Source organism: Physeter macrocephalus, chromosome 15, assembly GCF_002837175.3.
Source record: "Physeter macrocephalus isolate SW-GA chromosome 15, ASM283717v5, whole genome shotgun sequence".
Classification (NCBI taxonomy): Eukaryota; Metazoa; Chordata; class Mammalia; order Artiodactyla; family Physeteridae; genus Physeter; species Physeter macrocephalus.
In genome coordinates, this window is record NC_041228.1 from 14,665,351 (window position 1) to 14,686,413 (window position 21,063).

The 21,063-nt window shown below is 49.8% G+C and overlaps 2 protein-coding genes across 8 annotated transcripts in view; one reads left to right on the forward strand and one right to left on the reverse strand.

Moving 5' to 3' along the window:
• The window catches only part of MTSS1 (MTSS I-BAR domain containing 1), a 167,563-nt gene extending 147,667 nt beyond the window's left edge, over positions 1 to 19,896 (forward strand). For 2 of the 7 annotated variants that reach the window (XM_028500583.2, XM_055091237.1), the window contains 9 exons: positions 2,893 to 3,050; positions 4,257 to 4,364; positions 5,645 to 5,742; positions 8,035 to 8,248; positions 12,187 to 12,306; positions 13,143 to 13,337; positions 14,629 to 14,802; positions 15,157 to 15,319; positions 16,721 to 19,896. In XM_028500583.2, coding sequence (XP_028356384.1) covers positions 2,893 to 3,050; positions 4,257 to 4,364; positions 5,645 to 5,742; positions 8,035 to 8,248; positions 12,187 to 12,306; positions 13,143 to 13,337; positions 14,629 to 14,802; positions 15,157 to 15,319; positions 16,721 to 17,421 — 1,931 coding nt within the window. In that variant the 3' untranslated portion in view covers positions 17,422 to 19,896. The remainder of the gene's footprint in view (positions 1 to 2,892; positions 3,051 to 4,256; positions 4,365 to 5,644; positions 5,743 to 8,034; positions 8,249 to 12,186; positions 12,307 to 13,142; positions 13,338 to 14,628; positions 14,803 to 15,156; positions 15,320 to 16,720) is intronic. The other 5 variants (XM_024129442.3, XM_028500587.2, XM_024129443.3 and 2 more) reach the window with 5 other exon arrangements.
• Positions 19,897 to 20,427: 531 nt separating this feature from the next.
• The window catches only part of NDUFB9 (NADH:ubiquinone oxidoreductase subunit B9), an 8,882-nt gene continuing 8,246 nt past the window's right edge, over positions 20,428 to 21,063 (reverse strand). Inside the window, exon 4 of the mRNA XM_007108807.4 lies at positions 20,428 to 20,651. Coding sequence (XP_007108869.1) covers positions 20,520 to 20,651 — 132 coding nt within the window. The 3' untranslated portion in view covers positions 20,428 to 20,519. The remainder of the gene's footprint in view (positions 20,652 to 21,063) is intronic.

Genomic DNA, 21,063 nt, shown 5'->3' on the forward strand with positions numbered 1-21,063 from the left:
GGAGACTCTGCCATCAATCAAAGAACTGGAGAAATAAAGATAAAATTAGAATTGGGAGGAGTGTCGTGAAGGCTATGTATAAGGAACTTCTGAGAGTCAAGTTAAGAGAATTTAGTCTGGTGAAAGAGTTCAAGGAGGGCTTTCGTGAAGAACTGGGACCTGCAGGATGAACAGGTGCTAAACAGGTGGGGAGGGAGAGTAGATGTGTAGGTATGGGGCCAGACCCTGGAGAAGGGCCTAGGAAGTGGACAGAGGAGGGGAGGAAAGGCAGAGGGTGGTCTGAGAAGTTGACCCACGCATGCCTTGCAGGACAGGCCATGTTAAGGACATTAGACTTTTCTTGAAAGCAATGGGGGCTACTGAAAAGTGATAAGATTTGCATTTTGAAAGGAATTTGGGGCTGTCCTGGGCGAGCTGGTCCCAGTGCAATCAGGGTGGCCTATTAGGGGCTGATGGAGCTGTCAGCCATCAGGTGAGAGATCAAGGTGGCACAGTGAGGGTGACAGCAGAGGTGAAATAGGTGACAGAGTCAAGTCCACGTGGGAGCTGGCATGGCCAGGACCTGTACTGAGGTCATCGGCAGTGTCTCTCCTCACATTGCTGATGGGAGGGAAATGAACAGGTTTTTGTATATTAAGTCAGTACCAGTACAACTCTGAATTTGTGGACCTAGAAGGATGACTGTATCTTAAAACCAGTACATCCAACAGGGACATGGAATAATTTCTCCCACAGTAGTTTTTTAATAAATATAATCACATGTTGTGTTAGTGAATTTAAGAAATAAACATTGTGTTTTTAGGTTATGATATATCCCACATGGAAATGTACTCACTATAATTATAGCAGTCTTTACAGATTATACTTATTTTAGAATACTACAATTTGGAAGTCCTTTAGTTATAACATAATACACATTGAAAATAACTTGACTAATCGTAGAATAATTTAAGTTTCTATTTACCAGATTAGGTAACACTTGCTTCTAGTCACTTTGCTTTCCTGTGTCAGCGTATTTTTATTTTTTTTGGTTTTTTTTAATTTTTATTTTTTTTTGTAGTACGTGGGCCTCTCACTGTTGTGGCCTCTCCCGTTGCGGAGCACAGGCTCTGGACGCGCAGGCTCAGCGGCCATGGCTCACGGGCCCAGCCGCTCCGCGGCATGTGGGATCCTCCCGGACCGGGGCACGAACCCGCGTCCCCTGCGTCGGCAGGCGGACTCTCAACCACTGCGCCACCAGGGAAGCCCGACCCTCTACTTTTTCAAACGAAATAACACATTGCATTTAGTGTTCTCTACGGCAGCGGTCCCCAACCTTTTTGGCACCAGGGACCGGTTTTGTGGAAGACAATTTTTCCTCGGACGGGGGCTGGGGAGGGAGGTTCAGGCGGTGACGCGAGCGATGGGGAGCCATGGGGAGCGATAGGTGAAGCTTCCCTCGCTCGCCCACCGCTCACCTCCTGCCGTGCGGCCCAGTGCCTAACAGGCCTCGGACAGGCCAGGGGTTGGGGACTCCTGCTCTATGGCATTCGCATTCTTAAGGAGGGCTACGTGGTGACCCGTCAGGCCCCTTCCCAGGAGGTGAGTGGAATCCAGTCCCTCGGCTTGAGGCAGCCGGCGGAGGAGGAGGAGACCAGCGTCAGAGGGTCAGGCAGTGTGGGCTCTGTCCTGACTCTGCCTGCCTCCCTGAGTGGCCCTGGACAGTCCCTCCCCTTCTCTAGGCCTCCACCTCCTCTGAACTGGGAGCAGGTTTGCTTGGATAACCCCTACTGCCCCTCCACTCCAATATTCTGTTTAAAACATCTATGGAGTACTTGTTGTATACACCTATTGAACACCTATTGAGTACTTGTATACACAGGTGGCGTTTCACTGGGGGCTGGACTCGAAGAGTCCAAGCCTCTGACCTGAAGGAGTTTAGAAATTCTTCCTCTGGTTCAGGTGGTAGGTGAGCATGGGAGCCCAGTGTGGAGCTCAGGAGCTGGTCTCGGGGACAGTCCCCTTCTTGTCCCCAGATCAGGTTTACAGTAGCCACGCCCTCTGACACAGTGCCTATGTGCCCATGTTTATACAGACTTCAGTAAAAGGCCAGATTGTAAATCTTCTCAGTCCAGGGTCCAAACAGTCTGTGTCACAACAACTTTACTCGGCAGTTGTGATGAGAGCGGGTATAGACAACCTGTAAAGGAATGGGCGTGGCTGGATTCAAATAAAGACAGTTGCCTCACCAAGTTCTAGAGTTGTTGACAAGTCTAGAAATGGGTGCCTCTGCATGACTGGGCTGTGTGGACAGGGCCGGATGATTCGCAGGCATGGGCCAGGCTCAGCACCCAGGCCCCCTTCAGTCCTCCACCAGCAGAGACCTGACTGCAGGTCTTTCTGCTGCTGGGCTTGTTCTACAGGAAGGGCACTCAGGACTCTCCACTAGGGAATTAAAGTAACTGCCAAGGTGTCCCAGGGGCCCCCCAGAGCCAAGAGAGCTGATGCTTGCCACCTTTGTATTCCGGGACAGAAACTTCTGTCTAAACAGAGGCTCTTTCATTGAGGATGACCCCACAAAGCCAGCTTGTGCCGAGTTTTGGCAACATCCATAGGCCCTCACCTTGTTCATCCCTTAGCCTCTTCAGAATGCAGGTCAGAACGAGTTACCCCAGGAAATTTTACTTGTCATGAATAAAACCAGGATAAATATGCTCTTTGGGCATTGGAAATTGGAAGTGGCTGGTCCTAGAAAAACAGCTTCTTTAAATCCTTTCTGGGTATAAATACATACTTTTTAAAAGTCCTGGATAATTGTGGTTTCTACTCCAGCAAGGACCTGAGGGAGGTGGGCATTGGTCCCAGGAGCCGGTGTTTCAGCATGCCAAGCCTGGGGCTTTGTTTCGTTTGCAGGGCGAGGTGACATCCAGCCCCAGTTGGACAGTGCGCTCCAAGACGTCAACGATAAGTATCTCCTGTTGGAAGAAACAGAAAAGCAGGCAGTCCGGAAGGCTTTGATCGAAGAACGTGGCCGGTTCTGCACCTTCGTCTCTATGCTGAGGCCCGTGATTGTGAGTTAGTGGAAAGTTCCAGAAGGCGTAAACTGCCAGTTTGGAGGAGAGCCTCCTTATTTATCCTGGAGGCATTAAAAAGCTGTGGTGTGTCAGGAATCATGATGGTGGAGTCATTTTTATGGATGAATGGTTGTCTGCAAGCTGCTGATGGCTGCACGGCCCACTCTGTGTTCTAAGCACTGATGGTTCCACTTACTTTTTCTCCCCAAGTCAAGAAGGCCCTGCAGAGTGGTTCTCAAAGTGTGGTCCCCAGGCCAGCCGCAGCACCTGGGAACTGGTTAGAAACGTACATGCTCAGGCCCAACCCAGCCCTACTGAAGCCACAGCTCTGCGGGTGAGGACCCAGTCATCTGGGTTGTAAACACTTCCTCCAGCTGTCGTTGAGACCCACTGACCAAGCTGAATGCCAAGGAGTGACTGTGAGGTTAATATGGGAAAAGCCTCAGTGAATCAATGCAGACTTATTTTTTAAGTAAATCGGCTGCATGCCTTGAAAACTTATGCTGTAGGTGTTCTTGAAGCTGGTAGAAGTGCCCCGGCTCCCTTTGCTCAGCCCTAGCAAGATGCCCAAATCTGAGTTCTTCCCCCGAGCATAGCACTTTTCCCTGACTCGTTCTTCGCTGGTCCCACAGCTGCAGCTTGGTGCATTGGTAACGTGAATGACTGTTTCTTCGGCAGTCCCCCGTTCCCGCCTCACTTGCCATTGATTAAGTTGGTGGAAAAAACAAGAAAGAAGGGGGAAGTTAACCTCCAGTGAACACACATGTGCTGTCACAAAGGGCTATCAGATCTGGACCAAAATATCTCCAAATAGTTGTCATCCACTGAAGCCAAGTGACTTCGGGGGTGGGGAGGGCGGGTCGTGGCCTGCAGAGGGGCTGTGCTGCAGGATCCCGTGAGGACACACAGGCGGACCACCCTAGCAGGCCTGCCAGCCCCCAGACACTTCGAGGAAGGCCCACGTGTTTGCTGTGGCTCGTTCACCCCTGTCCCAGGTGCACAAGTCTCTCCATGATTACGGCTGATATCGTTTTCCTCTCCACTTCCTCCAAAAAAGGTCTGGTAATGGCTTCAGCAGAGATGTACCAGTCCCTGCATGCCTTTTCTGAAAAGCTGAAAGTGTTAGATAGTGTCCCTGTTAAAAAACAGTTGGATCAAGATGTTAAAGTGAATCACTCATAACAGGTTGTGAATTACTTTCAGGAAGAAGAAATCTCAATGCTAGGGGAAATAACTCACCTGCAGACCATATCAGAAGATCTGAAAAGCCTGACCATGGACCCTCACAAACTGCCCTCTTCAAGTGAACAGGTAGGAGTCAAGGGGTAAGCATGGGAGAGAAAGCCAAAGAGATAAAGGTTCAAGGCCCTGAGGGTTCCTTGCGGCAATATCTCATTTTAAATAACATTCATGTTTTACATCGTGAAGCATAGTAAGTAATCATCTTCCCTAGTCATTATACAGCACCTGCTGTGTACCAGGCTCTGCTCTAAGCTCTTTACATAGACTTCCTCTACTATTATCCCCATTTTACAGAGGAGGACCTTGAGGCACTGAGAGATAAAGTCACTTAATCAGGTAGTTACTGGTAGAACTGGGATTTAAACCAAGCTATCAGTTTCCAGAGCCCATGCTCTTAACCATGTGTTCACCGACCCTCTAGAAATAAACTCTCGTAGGGACATGACAGTGGTGTATCTTGGTCATTATTGTGAATCATTCTCACTGAATTTCTCCCATTCTAAGTAAGTAGTGCGTGAGGATTTCTCTTACCTCATGAAAAAGGTGACTTTCTAAATGTTGCTTCATTTGGTTCATGTGACATGAACACTGTATCCAGTGGGAAGAGACATATTTGGGGGAACAGGTGAGAAATCATGTGCTGGCCTCTGCCTTTTGTATAAAATTCTCATCACTGCCTTGGGAGCCAACTAGGAAGACACATTTGGGAGCTTTTATTTTCCATCCTGTGAAATTGTGTTTATCAGACTACAGCCTGCAGGCATTCACTCAGTAAGTAGACATTTATTGAGCACCTACTGTATGAATGGAAGGTAGACCTTATACTCAAACAGCTCTTTGTCAAGTAAGGGAGACAGATGTGGAAGTAATTGTGAAAGAATTGGTTTCTCTTGATTCTGTCAGGTTTTAAGGGTCAAACAGGGCACAAGTGACCATTGACTATCAGGTAGCTAAGATGTAATAAGATCAACACATCCTGAAACCATTATTGTCTATGTGGTGGTGTAAGCAAAAACCCTACAAATTCTAACCTTGGGTGTAAATGGCTCTTATAAATTGTTAATGTAACTAACTGTAAATCTTTCTGTTTCTTTTTTGACGGATATGTCATGGTTTTCCTTCCCTCTCCACGTTAATTATATTTTTGCTTGTCTCAGAAAAAGGATTGTGACGTTGATGGATTGGTACTATGATTCTTTAATTAAAAAAAAAAAAACCTTAACATGTTGTTCTTTGATCTCCACTCCTCGATGATGGCAGAATTTGATCGTTATGATGGCTGTTAAGATTGGACAGATAACGTTTCGCTTCTCAACGCCTTGCTTACCCTCCTGGCTCTGTCCCCTTAGGTGATTTTGGACTTGAAAGGTTCTGATTACAGTTGGTCGTACCAGACTCCACCCTCTTCCCCCAGCACCACCATGTCCCGCAAATCAAGTGTCTGCAGGTAAGTGAGGCCGGGCTGGGCCACTGCTTTGGGGACACAGCATTTTTCTTTATGCTAATGTGAGCATTGGAGCCAGTCTTGAGCTCTAAAATGGCTCATTTTAAACGGGAAATGGTGATCAGGTGAAAGGATCCCATCATGATTTTGGTCTCACTCTTTCGTCTCTGGATTAGTTTTGGGTCATAAGGAAAATCCCATCAGGTCTTAGACTAGTGGCCACAGCTTTCTCACTCAGTGTACGTTGTACGGATTTTCCCATCTTACGAATTCGCATTGGATCTTCCTGTTTAGCAGAGTAAGAAGCACATGGGTTAAAAAAAGGGCAAACAGAGGTTGATTCTTGTGCAGACTCATCTTGCTGTCGCCAGAACAAGTGAAGGCAGTAACAGTGGCTCATGCCCTCCTTTGCCCGCCAATTTTTGTCTCAGGGCTTCATAAAGTGAATAGAATTCTTGCTCTGTTAACCCACCACTACCATCACTGCTCTGTTAAGCACTAGCGTTACCTAGTGACTCACAGTGAGAATCCACTGGAATAGTTCTGCCATTGGCAACGCTGTTTTCTGGCAGTTTTCTGTTCAGTACCATTCTTGGCTTGCTGACTGCCAAGTTTATTCTCTTCCCGTGAGGGTGGAAGCATCCTTGTACATCATTCCTTTCTTGGTACACTTCACCTGCTAATCTTTTTCTTTGACTTTTCAAAGCCAAATGAATTTCCACTTCCTGTGAATTAGCATTGAGAGTAAAGAGCAGGATGGATCTGCCCAATCTGTGTCTGGTAATATCTCTCTACACGTGCGTGTGTGTGTTTCATTTCATATTTGAGCTTGTGCAGTGTACACGGAGCAGGAAGTTCAGACTTAAGATGCTTATCCTGACGTTCAGCAACCTGAAGATGTTGGTTTCTTGTCATCCTTTGTGGGCTGTGTGTGTGCGCGTGTGTATGACACATCTACTTAAGTTTTTTTTACTGAGGATGTTTTTTGTTTGGTAACCAAGAAAACTTTATCTCGATTAGTATAAAACAAAGCTGCATGAGTATCTTTTCTTTCTACAGTTTTAGTTTCAATAGAAAATCATGTCACGTGGACAACACCAGTTCTGAGCTTGCTGCAGGGGAATTGCAATGAGCTTTGCTGTCGGTCTCCAAATGCCCTCTTCTGGCTGACTGGGGGAAAAGCAAAAACTCATGATAATTATCCCTGGCAAATGTCCCCAGTGATTTCCCTCCAGCACACTCCCCTATATCTGTTGGGACATTGGCACCAAGTAATTCTGGTATAGAACAGTCACGCAGCCCTAGACTACCTTATTAGCTGTCCGAGTTTGCAAAATTTGACAAGAATCTCTTGCGGGTTTAGGAGCAGAAACCTCAAACATTCTAATCCCAGGCTGGGTTGTTTATTTCACGCCTTCTGATGCTTCTGCAGCTGCTCTTGTATGTCAGCTCTGCTTGTTTGGACCACGAGACTTTGTTCAGTCTTCTGGGTTTCGTAATCTGAGTGATTAGACAGAGTGTAGGACGTATCTCTTACGACTGGAAATGGAACGCAGACAGAACACCAGAGGGCATGTGTCGTTTTCTGAAATCCTGTTTACTGTTCCATCCTGGAAGCAAACAGCTTAGATTGATGACCTTTAGTCCCCGAAAGCTGCCTGCCTCTTGCCTGGTGTTCTGTTTGCCGGGCCCACAGATATTTTTAACAGAGAAAACACCTGTGTTCAGGGTCAAGCCATTCATTAAAGCACCAACTTTGTAAATAAAATGTAAAACACATGGACACAAAGAGAGTCGATTTGCTGGTATTCTGTACAGGGGACTCCTTGAGGAGTCTCTGGGTGCCGAGTGGTGGTTGGCCGGGTAGACTTTGGTCTCCTGGACCCAGATGGTCCATCGAAAGGAGACACTTGGGTGTTCCAACCGGGTCATGCTGAAGCCTTAGCGGTTTTGGCTTCAGGGTCACAGTTTTTGCGAGCAGATGAGATGAGCCCTTTATATGCCGCGGACATCGGGTCCCCTGGCTTCGGTGGTAGGTGACAGAGCAGAGCTTTCGAATCACGGGCCTCCATCCTAAGGACGCCTCGCTGTGCCGTCCGAGAACGGAGTCTCTGTGGCCGGTGCTCGCTCGCTCACTCACAGGAAAGAGCGTTTTGTTTACTAGCTTAACGATGGGGTGTTTTGAAAACATGGCTCGCCGTGTGCACCGCTTCTTGGGGCAGGGGGCTGACTGCATGCTGTCGTTCTCCCCTGTCGCCCCGCGTTGTCTGTCCCCCTCCCCCGCCGCCCCCGCAGCAGCCTGAACAGTGTCAACAGCAGCGACTCGCGGTCCAGCGGCTCCCACGGTTCCCACTCGCACTCGCCCAGCTACCGCTACCGCGGCTCCAGCCTGGCCCAGCAGGCGCCTGTGCGGCTGTCCAGCGTGTCCTCCCATGACTCCGGTTTCATCTCCCAGGACGCCTTCCAGTCCAAGTCGCCATCCCCCATGCCGCCGGAGGCCCCCAACCAGGTAAGGGCCCTTGGCTCCTGGAGCAGCCGCGGCACCTGGGGCCTGGACCACCCTCAGTGGCTGGAACCAGAGAGGGACCTGGGCTTGGGCAGACCCCTGTCTTCTGAGGGGAAACCTCTGGTTTAATTTCTCATCTCTAGAGGAGCTGCTCCCCTAAAGGGAGAGGTACCGTAAGTGGGGGGTTGACGCTTACGATCGTCATGTAGTGATGGTTGAGTCACTGCATTGATTTGGGGAGTTTTCACGTGTACACAGACTCAAAGAGGTTTGGCCACTCCCTGGCATCCCTGTAAGTGCCCGGCTTAGCGTGATGTCATAATTAATGGGCATTTGCCAATGGGGACGGAGATTCTGTCGTTGAACAGTGCCTTGGAGACCTGCCCTGGCACTCTCAGCTTCCTTTTTGTTTTTTTTGTTTTTTTTGTTTTTGCGGTACGCGGGCCTCCCTCTGCCGCGGCCTCCCCCGCTGCGGAGCGCAGGCTCCGGACGCGCAGGCCCAGCGGCCATGGCTCGCGGGCCCGGCCGCTCCGCGGCACGTGGGACCCTCCCGGACCGGGGCGCGAACCCGGTTCCCCTGCATCGGCAGGCGGACGCGCAACCACTGCGCCACCAGGGAAGCCCTCTCAGCTTCCTTTTATCAATCTGTGTTGAGAATGAGAAAGCATCTTCAGAGCCCATGCAGGTAATTCTGTTGGCACCTTGCTCCTGGGAGAAGGGGAGCTGCTGAGTCTCTTTGACCACAGTTGGGTTAGATGGCGCTAGGCGCCCAGCCCGGTGGGTCCAGCCAGAGCAGAAAGCAGGAGCTGGGCATTGGAACACCCTTCGCCTGCTCCCCTCTGTCCTCCTTTTGTGCCAGTGGGTTGGCCTCTAGATCGGTAAGCAGCACGACCTGACCTGTAGACACCGGGAAACGTGAACCTCCAGGGTGCCTCTCTGCACATCCACTGGGGAGCATGGCGGCTCCGAGCCCGTCGTGTACATTTTGAGGCTGACCACAGCCTTTGGTTCAAGATCCTTGGGATTCAGAAGGTCACGTGCTTGTCTTGTTCATCCAGGTATCCAATTTGCCTGACAGTCACCGAATATCTCCTGTGTGCCAGGCACCATCCTAGGAGCTTCTGCCTGTGTTAACCGTGTAGTCCTGCCGACAGCCACGCGGAGCGTTGTTATCCCTGTTTTGTTGTGGAAACGGAGGCTCGGAGATGTAAAGCAATTGGCCCGAGCTGCACAGTTATGTGGCCTGCAGGTTGGGGATCTGGAACCAGGGTTTCTGGCAGCTGGTCCAGCACCCTTCCTGCACCGCCCTGGCCGTAAGGTGCCCCTGGCAGAGTGTTCTGGGGAGCACTCTACGTAGAAGAAGCATCTGAGGTGTTTTGGGAGCCTAGGTCACTCGCCTGACATGTCTGACATTGGCGAACCCAGAGCTGCTCAGCCCGGCGCTCCTTTTGGCATTTTACAGCCGTCCCCGGGGACTGTGGCCTCTCTCTGTCTTCCTGGGGTCGACACTCAATTTCGAATGGACACGCTTGGAGCCAGGAGCTGCAGCTTTAAGTCCTGAAGTGCTTGGGGTGCTTTGGCTCAGTCTCTGAGGGGTCACCACCCGTCCCCTGTCCATCCCCACTATGTGTGACACTAAACCGCACCTGCGTGTCTTGCAAGCAGAGAGTGAGAGTGGTCAGAGGGGGAGCAGGATTTGCAATTCCTCAAAGACTTTTCTAATGTGCAGTGTCATTCTGTTTGTTTTTAACAACTGACACATTAACAAAGTATTGTGCACTGACACTCCTTTCTAAAAAAAAGCAGCTGTGTGTTCCGGCCTTGCTGTGCGTGTGTGGATCAGGCTGAATGAAGTGGGCTTTCTGTCTCCAGTAATGTCGAGGAAAGCAGAAGGCAGCTTGTTGGGATTTACTGAAATCTGAAAGCCGGTACCCAAGATATGCTTGACTAGCAACTCCAGGGTAGTTTTAATAAACTCAGGGATACTGCAAAATTTAATTGAGAATTCTATTTTTTAAAAAGGCATTACAGCTGCTTCTAGGGCAGAGGGGAAATTTAAGGAAATTGTACACATCACACAGGCCAGAGGGTACAATCTCCTGGAGGAAGTAGTGTTACCTTAATTTGGGTGGGAGGAAGGGAGCAAACATCCGAAAGGGGGAGATCCCTCAGGTACACGGATGTAAATGAATGCCATGTGGCAGGATGTGTTCAGAATTCTCCCGTTTTCCTCCACTCTGCTCTTTTCAAATTCTGCCATGTGTGCCCAGGAGTCATGGACCACGTGTGCACCTAGGCTCCTGCCTAGAGAACCGTTCACTCCATCAAGGCAAGGAGTTCTTCAGGAAAAAATGAGTAGAAGTCAAAAGAAATACGAACCTGCAGTCCTGGGGTGATTTACCGGTTCTTTTTTCAAATTGAACATATTTGAGTTACAGGAACCAAAATAAATAGTCCTGGTAAATTACAGTGATAACTGATTTTTATTTATAGTTGATTAAGCACTATATACAGAGATAGACACACACAAGATCTCATTTAATCTTCGTCTGATAGATATTATTGATCCCTATTCTAAAGATGAAAAAAAATTGAGGTTTAGAGAGATTAAGCCCATGGTTCCTTGACTGGGAAGTGGCGGAAAAAAATACTTCAGTCTGAACCTTCAGACTTCAGATCCTGGACGGCTAACCAGACACCGAGCTGGGGAAGTGGCCAGAACCTCCACCACGGGGCCTGGTCTTGCTTGGGCTCCTCGGAGCTGCATGATTGTGGAATGCCTTTTCAGTTCCTTGCTCTTGCAGGATGGGAGGCTAAGGATCTGTCCTTTTGTAGGAACCTTTCTTTGGCGGGTGAAAGGGGTGGACAGAAACACGGATCTGGCCTCCTTGCCAGTGAATACAGGGACACTTCCAGGGAAACAGTAGAGAAGGCGCAGACTTCCTTATACAAATTGGATGAGATTGCAGTTAACAGTGAAGAAAACTTAAAGCAGATACCTGGGTGGGCCCAAAGCACTATCCTGGGGGACCCAGTTACATGGAAGAGATGGTCATTGTCACTCATCCATTCAGCACTTTTAAACACCTGCCACGTGCCAGGACAGGACCAGAACGTCGCGACGTAGTGGTGAACTAACAGGCAGTCTCTGCCTCTGCCGAAGGTTAGGAGCTGGGAGCAGTTTCCCTGACCGACAGCGGGAGACTGGAAGGGACTGGAGGTTTAATAAAATCAGGCTGAAGAGATGTTTTCGCAAGCCAGACCTCCTTTCTGTGATGTCCCAGGTCTCGCCAGGATGCTTCATCTCTCCCTATGACGGCCCCTGGAAACATTGCCCTAACCACTGGGCTTCACTGCCTCAAACCTCAAAATCACTCCCCAGGCAGAGAGACCTAAAATCATGTCTTGTGAAGATGCAGCTTCATAGCTGGAAGCCACCCACATCCAGAGGTTGCATGGGACGAAGGGAGAGAGTCCAGGAATTAGAGCCATTCTAAGCAGACATGGAGCAAAAACCCAAGTTGGGGGTCAGTCCTCTTGCAGTAACGCCTGGACACCTGAGAGGTGTAAAAGTCATGGCATCCCTTGGGCCCTGGGCCTATGGCACGGGAAGAAAGGCCCTAGAGAACGCAGGGAGTCCAGCGCCTTGACCACACTCCCCTGTGCCAGGCACACACACAGATGGCGGGGTTCTGGGGGCCTTGCAGTCCGGCAGGTCTGGGGCTCGCTGGGTCTCATGCTTCCTTTCCAGGGCTTGGAGGCCTCTGTGTTGGTGCAGCTTTGGGGGAAAAAATAACCCTAACCCTCTGCTTCTCTCATCCTTCCCTCTTCTGTATGCATGTCTGTCTCTCCGTGCGTGCCCTTCTCCCCTCCTGCCCCCCATCTTTTTATTTTTTATGACCGTCCTTTTTCGGTGGTGTGTGGCCCCTCCCCGGCTGCAGAACTCGTCCAGCTCGGCCTCCTCTGAAGCCTCGGAAACCTGCCAGTCCGTGAGCGAGTGCAGCTCGCCTACCTCAGTCAGCTCAGGCTCCACCATGGGCGCCTGGGCGTCCACGGAGAAGGTGACCGGCTGGGGTCCCAGCCTCTCCCCCATCCCCTGCCAGCTGCTCCCCGCACAGCCGCAGGAACCTGGAAACTCAAAATCTCCACCAAGCGTGGCCCCTCTTGGGGCCAGAGGGAGGGACAGGACTGAGGGCTTTTTCCAGAATGGGTGCCTGGCCCTGAGCAATGACTCTGCGGTCGTCCAAAGGGAGAGGAAGGGGTATGGGGAACTCGGAGGTGTGAAGGCTTCTTCCCAGGACATGGATGGTCATCCGTCTTCCCCCCTTCCCCTCCCCTGCACCCCACCCACCATGGCCTCCTCTTCACCGTGCCCTTGGATGTGACACTTCACTGCGTCAGAGGCTGTGTGCTTTCCTGCCTTTTAGTTGCAGTCACCCCACCCTTCACCCTGATTTGGAATCTGCTCCTGAACGGTGATGATTTTGGAAACCTGGAATGAACAGCTTTCAGTTGACGCTTTTGAATTTCAAAATTTGCACAATGAGATGAGCGAATCACCATCACTATGAAATTATTAGTGAAATAATCGAAAACCATTGAGAGCACCACACGATAGGGACACTGATCATTTCCAAACTATTCTAAAATGTAGATAAAATATTTCCCCAACTGAATACTTACTTGGTGTAAAATATGCGGGCATTGTTTGCACCGTAGCGCTTTTCTCTCGCATCCTGGACCATCCATGAGTGGCAGAGCCCTGATGTTTGTTTTATTTGCAAATATTCAGATCTCCCCCGTCCCTTGAATGTCAATGCCATCTTGTATCTCCACACTCATCCTCTTATATTAATTTTTTTTTCCTTTTTTCCTCCCTTTTTTTGTTTGTTTCCAGTTGTCTAACGGGTTTTCTCACTATAGTTTATCAAGTGAGTCCCATGTGGGGCCCGTGGGGGCGAGCCTTTTCCCTCATTGCCTGCCCGCCTCCCGCCTGCTCCCTCGGGTCACCTCTGTCCACCTTCCAGACTACGCTCATTATTACACCATTGGGCCCGGCATGTTCCCGTCATCTCAGATCCCTAGCTGGAAGGTTTGTGTCTCTCCGCCCTCCTCCCGCCCCCTCCCCCGTCCCTCATTGCCTCTGTGCTCACCCCTCTGCTGCCCCACGATTCTCCCCTCCCAACCCCTTTCCTCTCACACTCTGCCTTCTTCCCCATAACACCTCCTCCCTAAGTAAATTCCCACTGGGGAGAAGCGGAAACCAGCAGGCAGCGCTGAGATAGGAATGTCCACACGGAGCTGAGATTGGAGGAGCTCCCTTTAGGAGACACCAGTTAACCCCCGTTAGACCCCAGTAGACCCAGATGCGGCACTGCAGGGATGTCGGTCCCAAGTTGTAAGTCCAAGTTCTGCCCTCCTGGGGGTTTCCCGAGGGTGTCACTGTTATCAGGGAGGGACTGTCCTCCTCGGCCATGTTCCCGACTGTTCCGTTGAACCCTTACTGGGCCATAGTAACAGAACCATGCCCCCAAATATGGTTTGGCTTATGTTTTATCTTAAAAGTACCTGCAGACTTTATTTTTAGTCTTAATTGTTTATATTAAAACATGTTTGCTTTAATATAAAAACGAAAAGTTTTTATATTATTTCCTAGCAAATCCGAGTGATGCCAGGAGGATATTCTACCTTTATTTGGAGAGGAGGTCCCTAACTTGAATAGTAGGCCCCTAGGCGGCCCGCCATCTCGAGCAGGCCTTGACTTCCTCCCTCCCAAGTGGTGCGGACCCCTCAGACCCCTCAGAATCTTTCTTCTGGCCCAGGGGCCTTCCCTTCCTCTGTGAGGACCTCAGAGAGCACATCCTGAAGCGCCCTTGGGGGCGGTTTCCCGGAAGTGAGGTTCAGCTTCAGGGAGAGTGGCTGAAGTCCCTTTAGCACCCCCTGGCGGCCACTCCAGGGGAGTGAGGTCATTTGAGCCGCTAGGCCCCGGCAGGGGGCCCCCCAGACATGGGAAGGGGGGGGGCCTGGTCCCTGGGGATGTGCTCGCCACTGGCCGGTGCCTTCAGACACCATCGGCAGTTGGTCAGTTGTCTGACGGCGGTAACTAGGAGTCTCCCTCAGGCTACCTGCCCCGTTGTTGCAGGTTTTCAGTCTCTGGGCAGATGTGAGGAAAGGGGAGGTACCCAGGGGACCCCCCAGAGGATTTTCTGCCCCCCTTCTTCTAGTGCCGGGTGAGGGCAGAGGAGGGGCTGCTGGCCTGTCCCAGCCTGAGCTTCCCCCGAGGGGACCAGCTACCTTCTGTGGGCGGGCAGCTGTCTGGAGGCTTCTGTGGCCTCCCGGTGGAGGCAGAGGCCCTGGCGCCTGACCACACTTGTACCACTTAGGACTGGGCCAAGCCAGGACCTTACGATCAGCCTCTGGTGAACACCCTTCAGCGCCGCAAAGACAAGCGAGAGCCAGACCCCAGCGGTGGAGGCCCCGTCGCAGCAGGAGGCACGCCCACTGCTGCCGAGGAGGCTCAGAGGCCGCGGAGCATGACCGTGTCGGCCGCCACCAGGGTGACGCTCTTGTTCTCTACAGCTGGCTGGGCCCCTCGAGACCTGGCGGGGGCCACGTGCTGGCCAGCAACTGGAGGGATCCGAGCCCCTTTCCCCTACTCCCTGCTAGAGCATTTGGAAGGCCCCCCCCAGGGAAGGCCTTGTATGGGAATTAGACTCTAGAACTTTCTAGAGCCTGGGTAGGGTCCAAGCAAGTTGGCAGCCCCCTGGGCCCACAGACAGTGGCAGTCACGGGAGCAGAATAGGAGTCCTGTTGAGGCCCCCACTGGACGAGGAGTGCAGAAAGGCTCTGGGGGTATCAGACAGGGGACTCACGGCCCGGTGGCTCATCTGTCTCTCTCTTCCCGCTTGCAGCCTGGAGAGGAGATGGAGGCTTGTGAGGAACTGGCCCTGGCCCTGTCTCGGGGCCTCCAGCTTGACACCCAGAGGAGCAGCCGGGACTCGCTTCAGTGCTCCAGCGGCTACAGCACCCAGACCACCACCCCCTGCTGCTCCGAGGACACCATCCCCTCCCAAGGTAGGAGAGCCTGAGCTTTCCAGCCGGGCTTCCTGAGCAGTGCCAGGTGAGGAAGGGGGCCCTCCCCGCTGGGAGGAGGCAGACGTGCGGGAGTCCGTCCAGCCACAGTAGAGCATCTTGGAATGCTCTGGAGGGCTCGTCTGTAGTTGTCGGGTCACCGCCATGCAGGAAAGTGGCCGGATTTCACAACTTGGTTTCTCACCATCAGGGTACAGGGATGTCCCAATTTGAAGGCAGACAGATGCTGTTAATGATAACGACATCATTTGTGTTTGGCACTTTGTACCAAGCACTTTCTTTATTTTCCCATTTATTCTTCACAATCGTTTATGTCATAAGTCTGTTTATCCCCATTTTACATACATGGAGACTGAGGCCCAAGTTCACACAATAAGCAGCAGAGCTGGAGTTTGAGTCGAAGGTCTGTCAGAGTCTGAAGCCCAAACTCCAGCCAAAGTCTCTATGAACTTGCCTCCCTCACCGCCCTCCCCAGCACACACACACACACACACACACACACACACACACACAAGCCAGCAAGATGGCAGGCTAGCCACTAGGAACGATCCGTGAGAGCTGACCAAGCCTGTCGGCAGTCCTTCAGTCCAAGTCTCTAAGACGGTGGGTCTCAGTGGAAGGCCACTTTGCTGCCCAGGGGACATTTGGCAACGGCTGGAGACATTTTTAGTGGTCACAACTGGAAGGCATGCTGCTGGCATCTGGCAGACGGCCAGGGACGCTGCTGACCACCCCCTCATACGGCACACAGCTCCACCCCACCACACAGAACTTACCCGAATGTCAGAGTGCTGCTCTTCAGAAACGAGCTCTACGATGTTCAGTCTGTGTGCTTCCCCCTCCCACGTGACCCAATTTTTGGAGAGAAAGTGAGCACCCCGCACCGGTGGAACCTGTCTCTGTGCCTTGTTTTCGGAGACTCGTTACCAGTAGCTCCATTGCTTTTCTAGCCCTCGCCTAACGACTTGATCATGAGGGAGGTAGTGAGGTCTGTGATGGTTCATGTGGGGTTTGTCTCACATGTCAAATTCCGGGCTGGAGGGCTTGTAGAGGTTATTTCCTCTTTCCACCCCCTTTATTCCTCCCAGAGGTGCTCAGAGGTAGCCTCGCTGCGGCCTGGCGGTTTGGCATTCTTCACCGCTCAGCGGTGTCTGAGTGCGGGCCTGCTGTGTCCAGCGCTGCTCTTGGTGCACGAAACGACGATCCCTGTCAGGAAGTTCTTAGATGGTGAGGGCTGCTAAGGCTGGCCCGGAAACCCCGGGAGGCTTGGGATGAGATTGCGGGTGAAGTACCTGGCCTCTGGGGCCCTTTGTCCTCCCAACACAAAAGAATCAAAAAGCACAGCCACTGCCTCGGCAATTTCTAATCAGATCCTATGATCAGTTTCAGATTACGATTATTTCTCTGTAAGTGGTGACCAGGAGGCAGATCAGCAGGAGTTTGACAAATCTTCCACCATTCCGAGAAACAGTGACATCAGCCAGTCCTACCGACGGATGTTCCAAGCGAAGCGCCCAGCCTCAACTGCTGGCCTCCCCACCACCCTCGGACCTGCTATGGTCACCCCAGGGGTTGCAACCATCCGACGGACCCCTTCCACCAAGCCTTCTGTCCGCCGGGGGACCATAGGAGCTGGTCCCATCCCCATCAAAACACCCGTGATCCCTGTCAAGACCCCCACCGTCCCAGACCTCCCTGGGGTGTTGCCAGCCCCTCCAGATGGGCCCGAGGAGCGGGGTGAGCGCAGCCCCGAGTCGCCGTCCGTGGGTGAGGGCCCCCAGGGTGGCACCAGCATGCCCTCCTCAATGTGGAGCGGCCAAGCCTCCGTCAACCCTCCTCTTCCGGGCCCGAAGCCGAGCATCGCCGAGGAGCACAGACAAGCAATTCCAGAAAGCGAGGCCGAAGACCAGGAAAGGGATCCCCCAAGTGCCACTGCCTCCCCAGGCCAGATTCCGGAGGGTGACCCTGCAGACCTGAGCCCAAGGGATGCCCCGCAAGGAGAAGACATGCTGAACGCCATCCGCAGGGGCGTGAAACTGAAGAAGACCACGACAAACGACCGCTCAGCCCCGCGCTTCACTTAGGCTCTCTTAGGCTCACAAGAAATGCTGCCAGTGGGGAACGAACTGTCTAATTATAAGACCTAGTTTGTCTTGATCCATTCCAATCTGTAATCAAACAAAAGATTTTGTAGGCAACTCAGAACACAGCTCTTTTGAAAGTACTCGACACCTTTAGATAAGAATTAAAAGCAACATATGTAACTGACATAACCTTGATCTTTTAATTTGTAAATATTGAGTTTTCTTTCTGCACATTTTAATCTTAAGTAAGTTTCCCTTTTGATTTTTCTGAAGGTGCCAAATTCCATTTTTTTATAAGTCTTTGTAAAATTTTAAATGCATAATAAGGGGGGGAGGTCGGGCAGGGGAACCACGAAGTAGTAATTTCAGAAAAAAGGATAACTATACTTAGCTTTCTTTTTTTTCTTTTCTTTCCTGCAAGCTTTTGTAGATGCACCATAGTAGTCTGGCTTAGACACAAATTCAAGTTATTGTAATGTACAAACAAAATGGGTAAGGGGTAAAAATCCTTATTCAAGTATACTACGTTCGGGATGAGAAAAGCGGGAGTCAGTTGATGCGCAGTATTAGGAGTGAGGGAACCCTGGAAACGGGAGGCTGTGTTGGGACTGGGGGGAGGGTCGCGGGAGGGGCACACTGTCAACACAGCCGATCCTGTCACATTTAAGAGTAGCCTCGTAGGTTGAATTTCTAGTAGCTTCATGGTAAATGCATCCGAATAAGCCACACTGGATTGCAGTGTTTGTTTCTGTAGGGTGTTTAAGGACTTCTTTCTCCCACGATTGCTCCTGACTGCACACAGCACCCACCTCCAGCCCCGTGCATGCTGCCACCACCGGGTAGACATAGAACCCCCCACTTCGGTTACTTGTCTGTTAGTTATACCCACTTTCACTGAATCCAAACACATCCAGAAGGGTAAGGCAGTTTTAAAAATGTGAAAACATTTAAAAATGATTGATTGATAGCAGGGAATTCTTAGATATAGCAAATGCCTTTTACTTAACCGTGCCTAGCAGGCTGGGCGCGTTAAAAAGCCCAAATATTTTGGAAAAACTGGAGCGGATTTAACAAGGGTAACCAGCTTGGAGTCTGGCAACTTGCCAATGTGTTTACCAGTCTGGGGGCTTGTTTTTCTTATCTTCTTTTAAATAATGGCAGTTAATTGCCTTCATACTAAACATCGAAGAGAGGAGGATTTATTTCTCATCACTGGGAATCTGACCACCATACTGTCCCTTTTTTTTTTTTTGGTATTCTAGGTAATGTTTGTTTTTTGGAATGGATTTGTCTTTTCTTTTCTAAGTGAAAGTCAAATTTGTTATAATGCCCATCCCCTAAAGCCAGCAGAGATTTGTAGATTTAAAGGGATCACGTTTGGGGAATGCAATGGTGTTTAAAAAAAAAAGCCAGCCCCTTCGGGTCAGTTGAAAGTGCTCGTTTGGGACCGAACCTCTCAAGGAATAGGAGCCTGGTGGGTCCCACAGACCCTGCAGATCTCTGTTGGCTCCAATCTTCAATTACATAATCTTCTGCTTTAATACATAACTGCACTGGATGTGAAAGAAACGTACCTGTATAGTCAGTGTTCTCTATATTAACATTTAACACTGCTGTGATTGCTCAAAAACATTTTATGTTACAGCTTTCAAGCAAAGGCATGATTATTAGAAACTGTTTAAGCTTTTTTTCTTTGAAAAACAAGCTCCATTTACAGAATATAAGCAACAGTAGTGCCTGTGGTTTAGCCCACCAATCTTGATGACTAAAAGTAGCTGATGCATTGTGCATATGATGCTTGAGATGGTTTTTGCAAAAGCAGAAATCACTGCAAGGTAATTACGATAGATAAAAGTGGTATTTTAAACCTTTGAAATAAATGGATGTAACTGTACCTTGGTACAGCTTTTCACTTGTTTAGTTTTTAAACGTTAGTATAATCAATAAATTTAATATAAAACGTTGCCAAATTCAATGTAGAAAGAATGTGACAAAACGCCTTGGGTAGTTCTGTTTGTGTTTTTGCATATTGTAAAAGCAGTGTCACAGCTAAAAATAAAGAAATCCTTTCTAAAGGTAAATTATTGTGGTTTAGTTGCTAGTTTGTACTGAGAGTTGACCTCTCCCTGTGCAGTTTTTTTGTTCTAAACTTGTATAAATAACAACTGTGTAACGTGTCTCCCTTTTACCTTGTATCAGTTGCTTCAGCCTACATTATAAATAAAGAACCACTAGAAAAAAAAGCCCTGCATTTCAAGTCTTATTAAAATTCAGGTGGAGGTCTTAGTGAAGTGTTAGAAAATGGAGACTCAGATTGAGCTTAGTTCGAAAACTGACGACATCATTTTTGTGCACTTTAAGAACGCTAGTTGCCTGAACAGTGAGTTACCAAGAACTAAAACTAGCTGGGCTTGGTTGAGCTTTAAAAATGGCTTTACCCTTAAAAAAAGAAACTTCAAACATTTAGAGTTCTGCTACCCTTACCTTTGTGTCTGCAGACAATCCAAGCTACGGTAGAGGAAGCAAAGCTGGAAAACTGCCTCCAAAGTAAGTGTCACAAAAGCGTCATCCACATTGGACGCCATCAAACTCCACTCCTGAGAACCCCATAAACTCCATGCTTATTTGCTGAATGTGTGCTTCTTAGAGTAGTCCTTTAATCAGAGCTAAAATTCCATTAGTGGAATCTAGAAAACAGAAAAGGTGTCTTATGTCCTCAGTATTGGCATGCCTCTTCTTGGCTTCTTATGACCTCCAGTCAGTCACTATAGCTAGTTTAAGCCTTCAACTCAAGTTTGTTCAACTAAATCTTCAGAGTAAATCTTGTATCTGGTTCTGCTGCAGTTTTCCCTCGATAGCATGGGTTATCAATATGACTTAATGGGGAAGAACAGAATACATGTGACTACGTTTCAGGTACTTTTCTTTATATGCACAACTGCTAAGAAACCGACAGTGGCCCAGTCACCTGGCATCATGTTACTCCTCAGAAGAACACGTCAGTCATACCATATGGAGTTATTTTATTAGGGCAAGTGTATGTCCTGTAACTTAATTCACTTGCGAGCGTGACTGGTGAGGCATCTTCCTCTCTTTCTCTACATGGGCTGCTCCCGGGGCCTGGTCACAACATGCCACCACAGTGGGGGCAAATCACCTTCCTTTCGGGCTGGGGGCAAAGCTTCAGTTCTGGGACCACCAAGCGGGGTTTCCTCCTGCAGCTGCTTAACCTAGAAGGGGGGGTAAGGAAGGAACAATTAGAAAAGGAGTTGAACTGACTGTCCAATCTCTCTGCTACAGGGAAGTGTTGGCATTGTTTCTACTGTGTCACGTGACACGCCCTGATCCTCACTACTGAAAAGTGTTGTTTGTATATACCTGCATTATCTTTTTTTTTTTTAATGTAGTGTCCTTCCTTGTCTCTTGTAACATTCTTTAAAGTCTATCTTATCTGATGAGTATAGCTACTCCAGCTTTCTTTCGATTTCCATTTGCATGGAGTATCTTTTTCCGTCCCCTCACTTTCAGTCTGTATGTGTCCCTAGGTCTGAAGTGGGTCTCTTGTAGACAGCATATATATGGGTCTTGTTTTTGTATCCATTCAGCAAGCCTGTGTCTTTTGGTTGGAGCATTTAATCCATT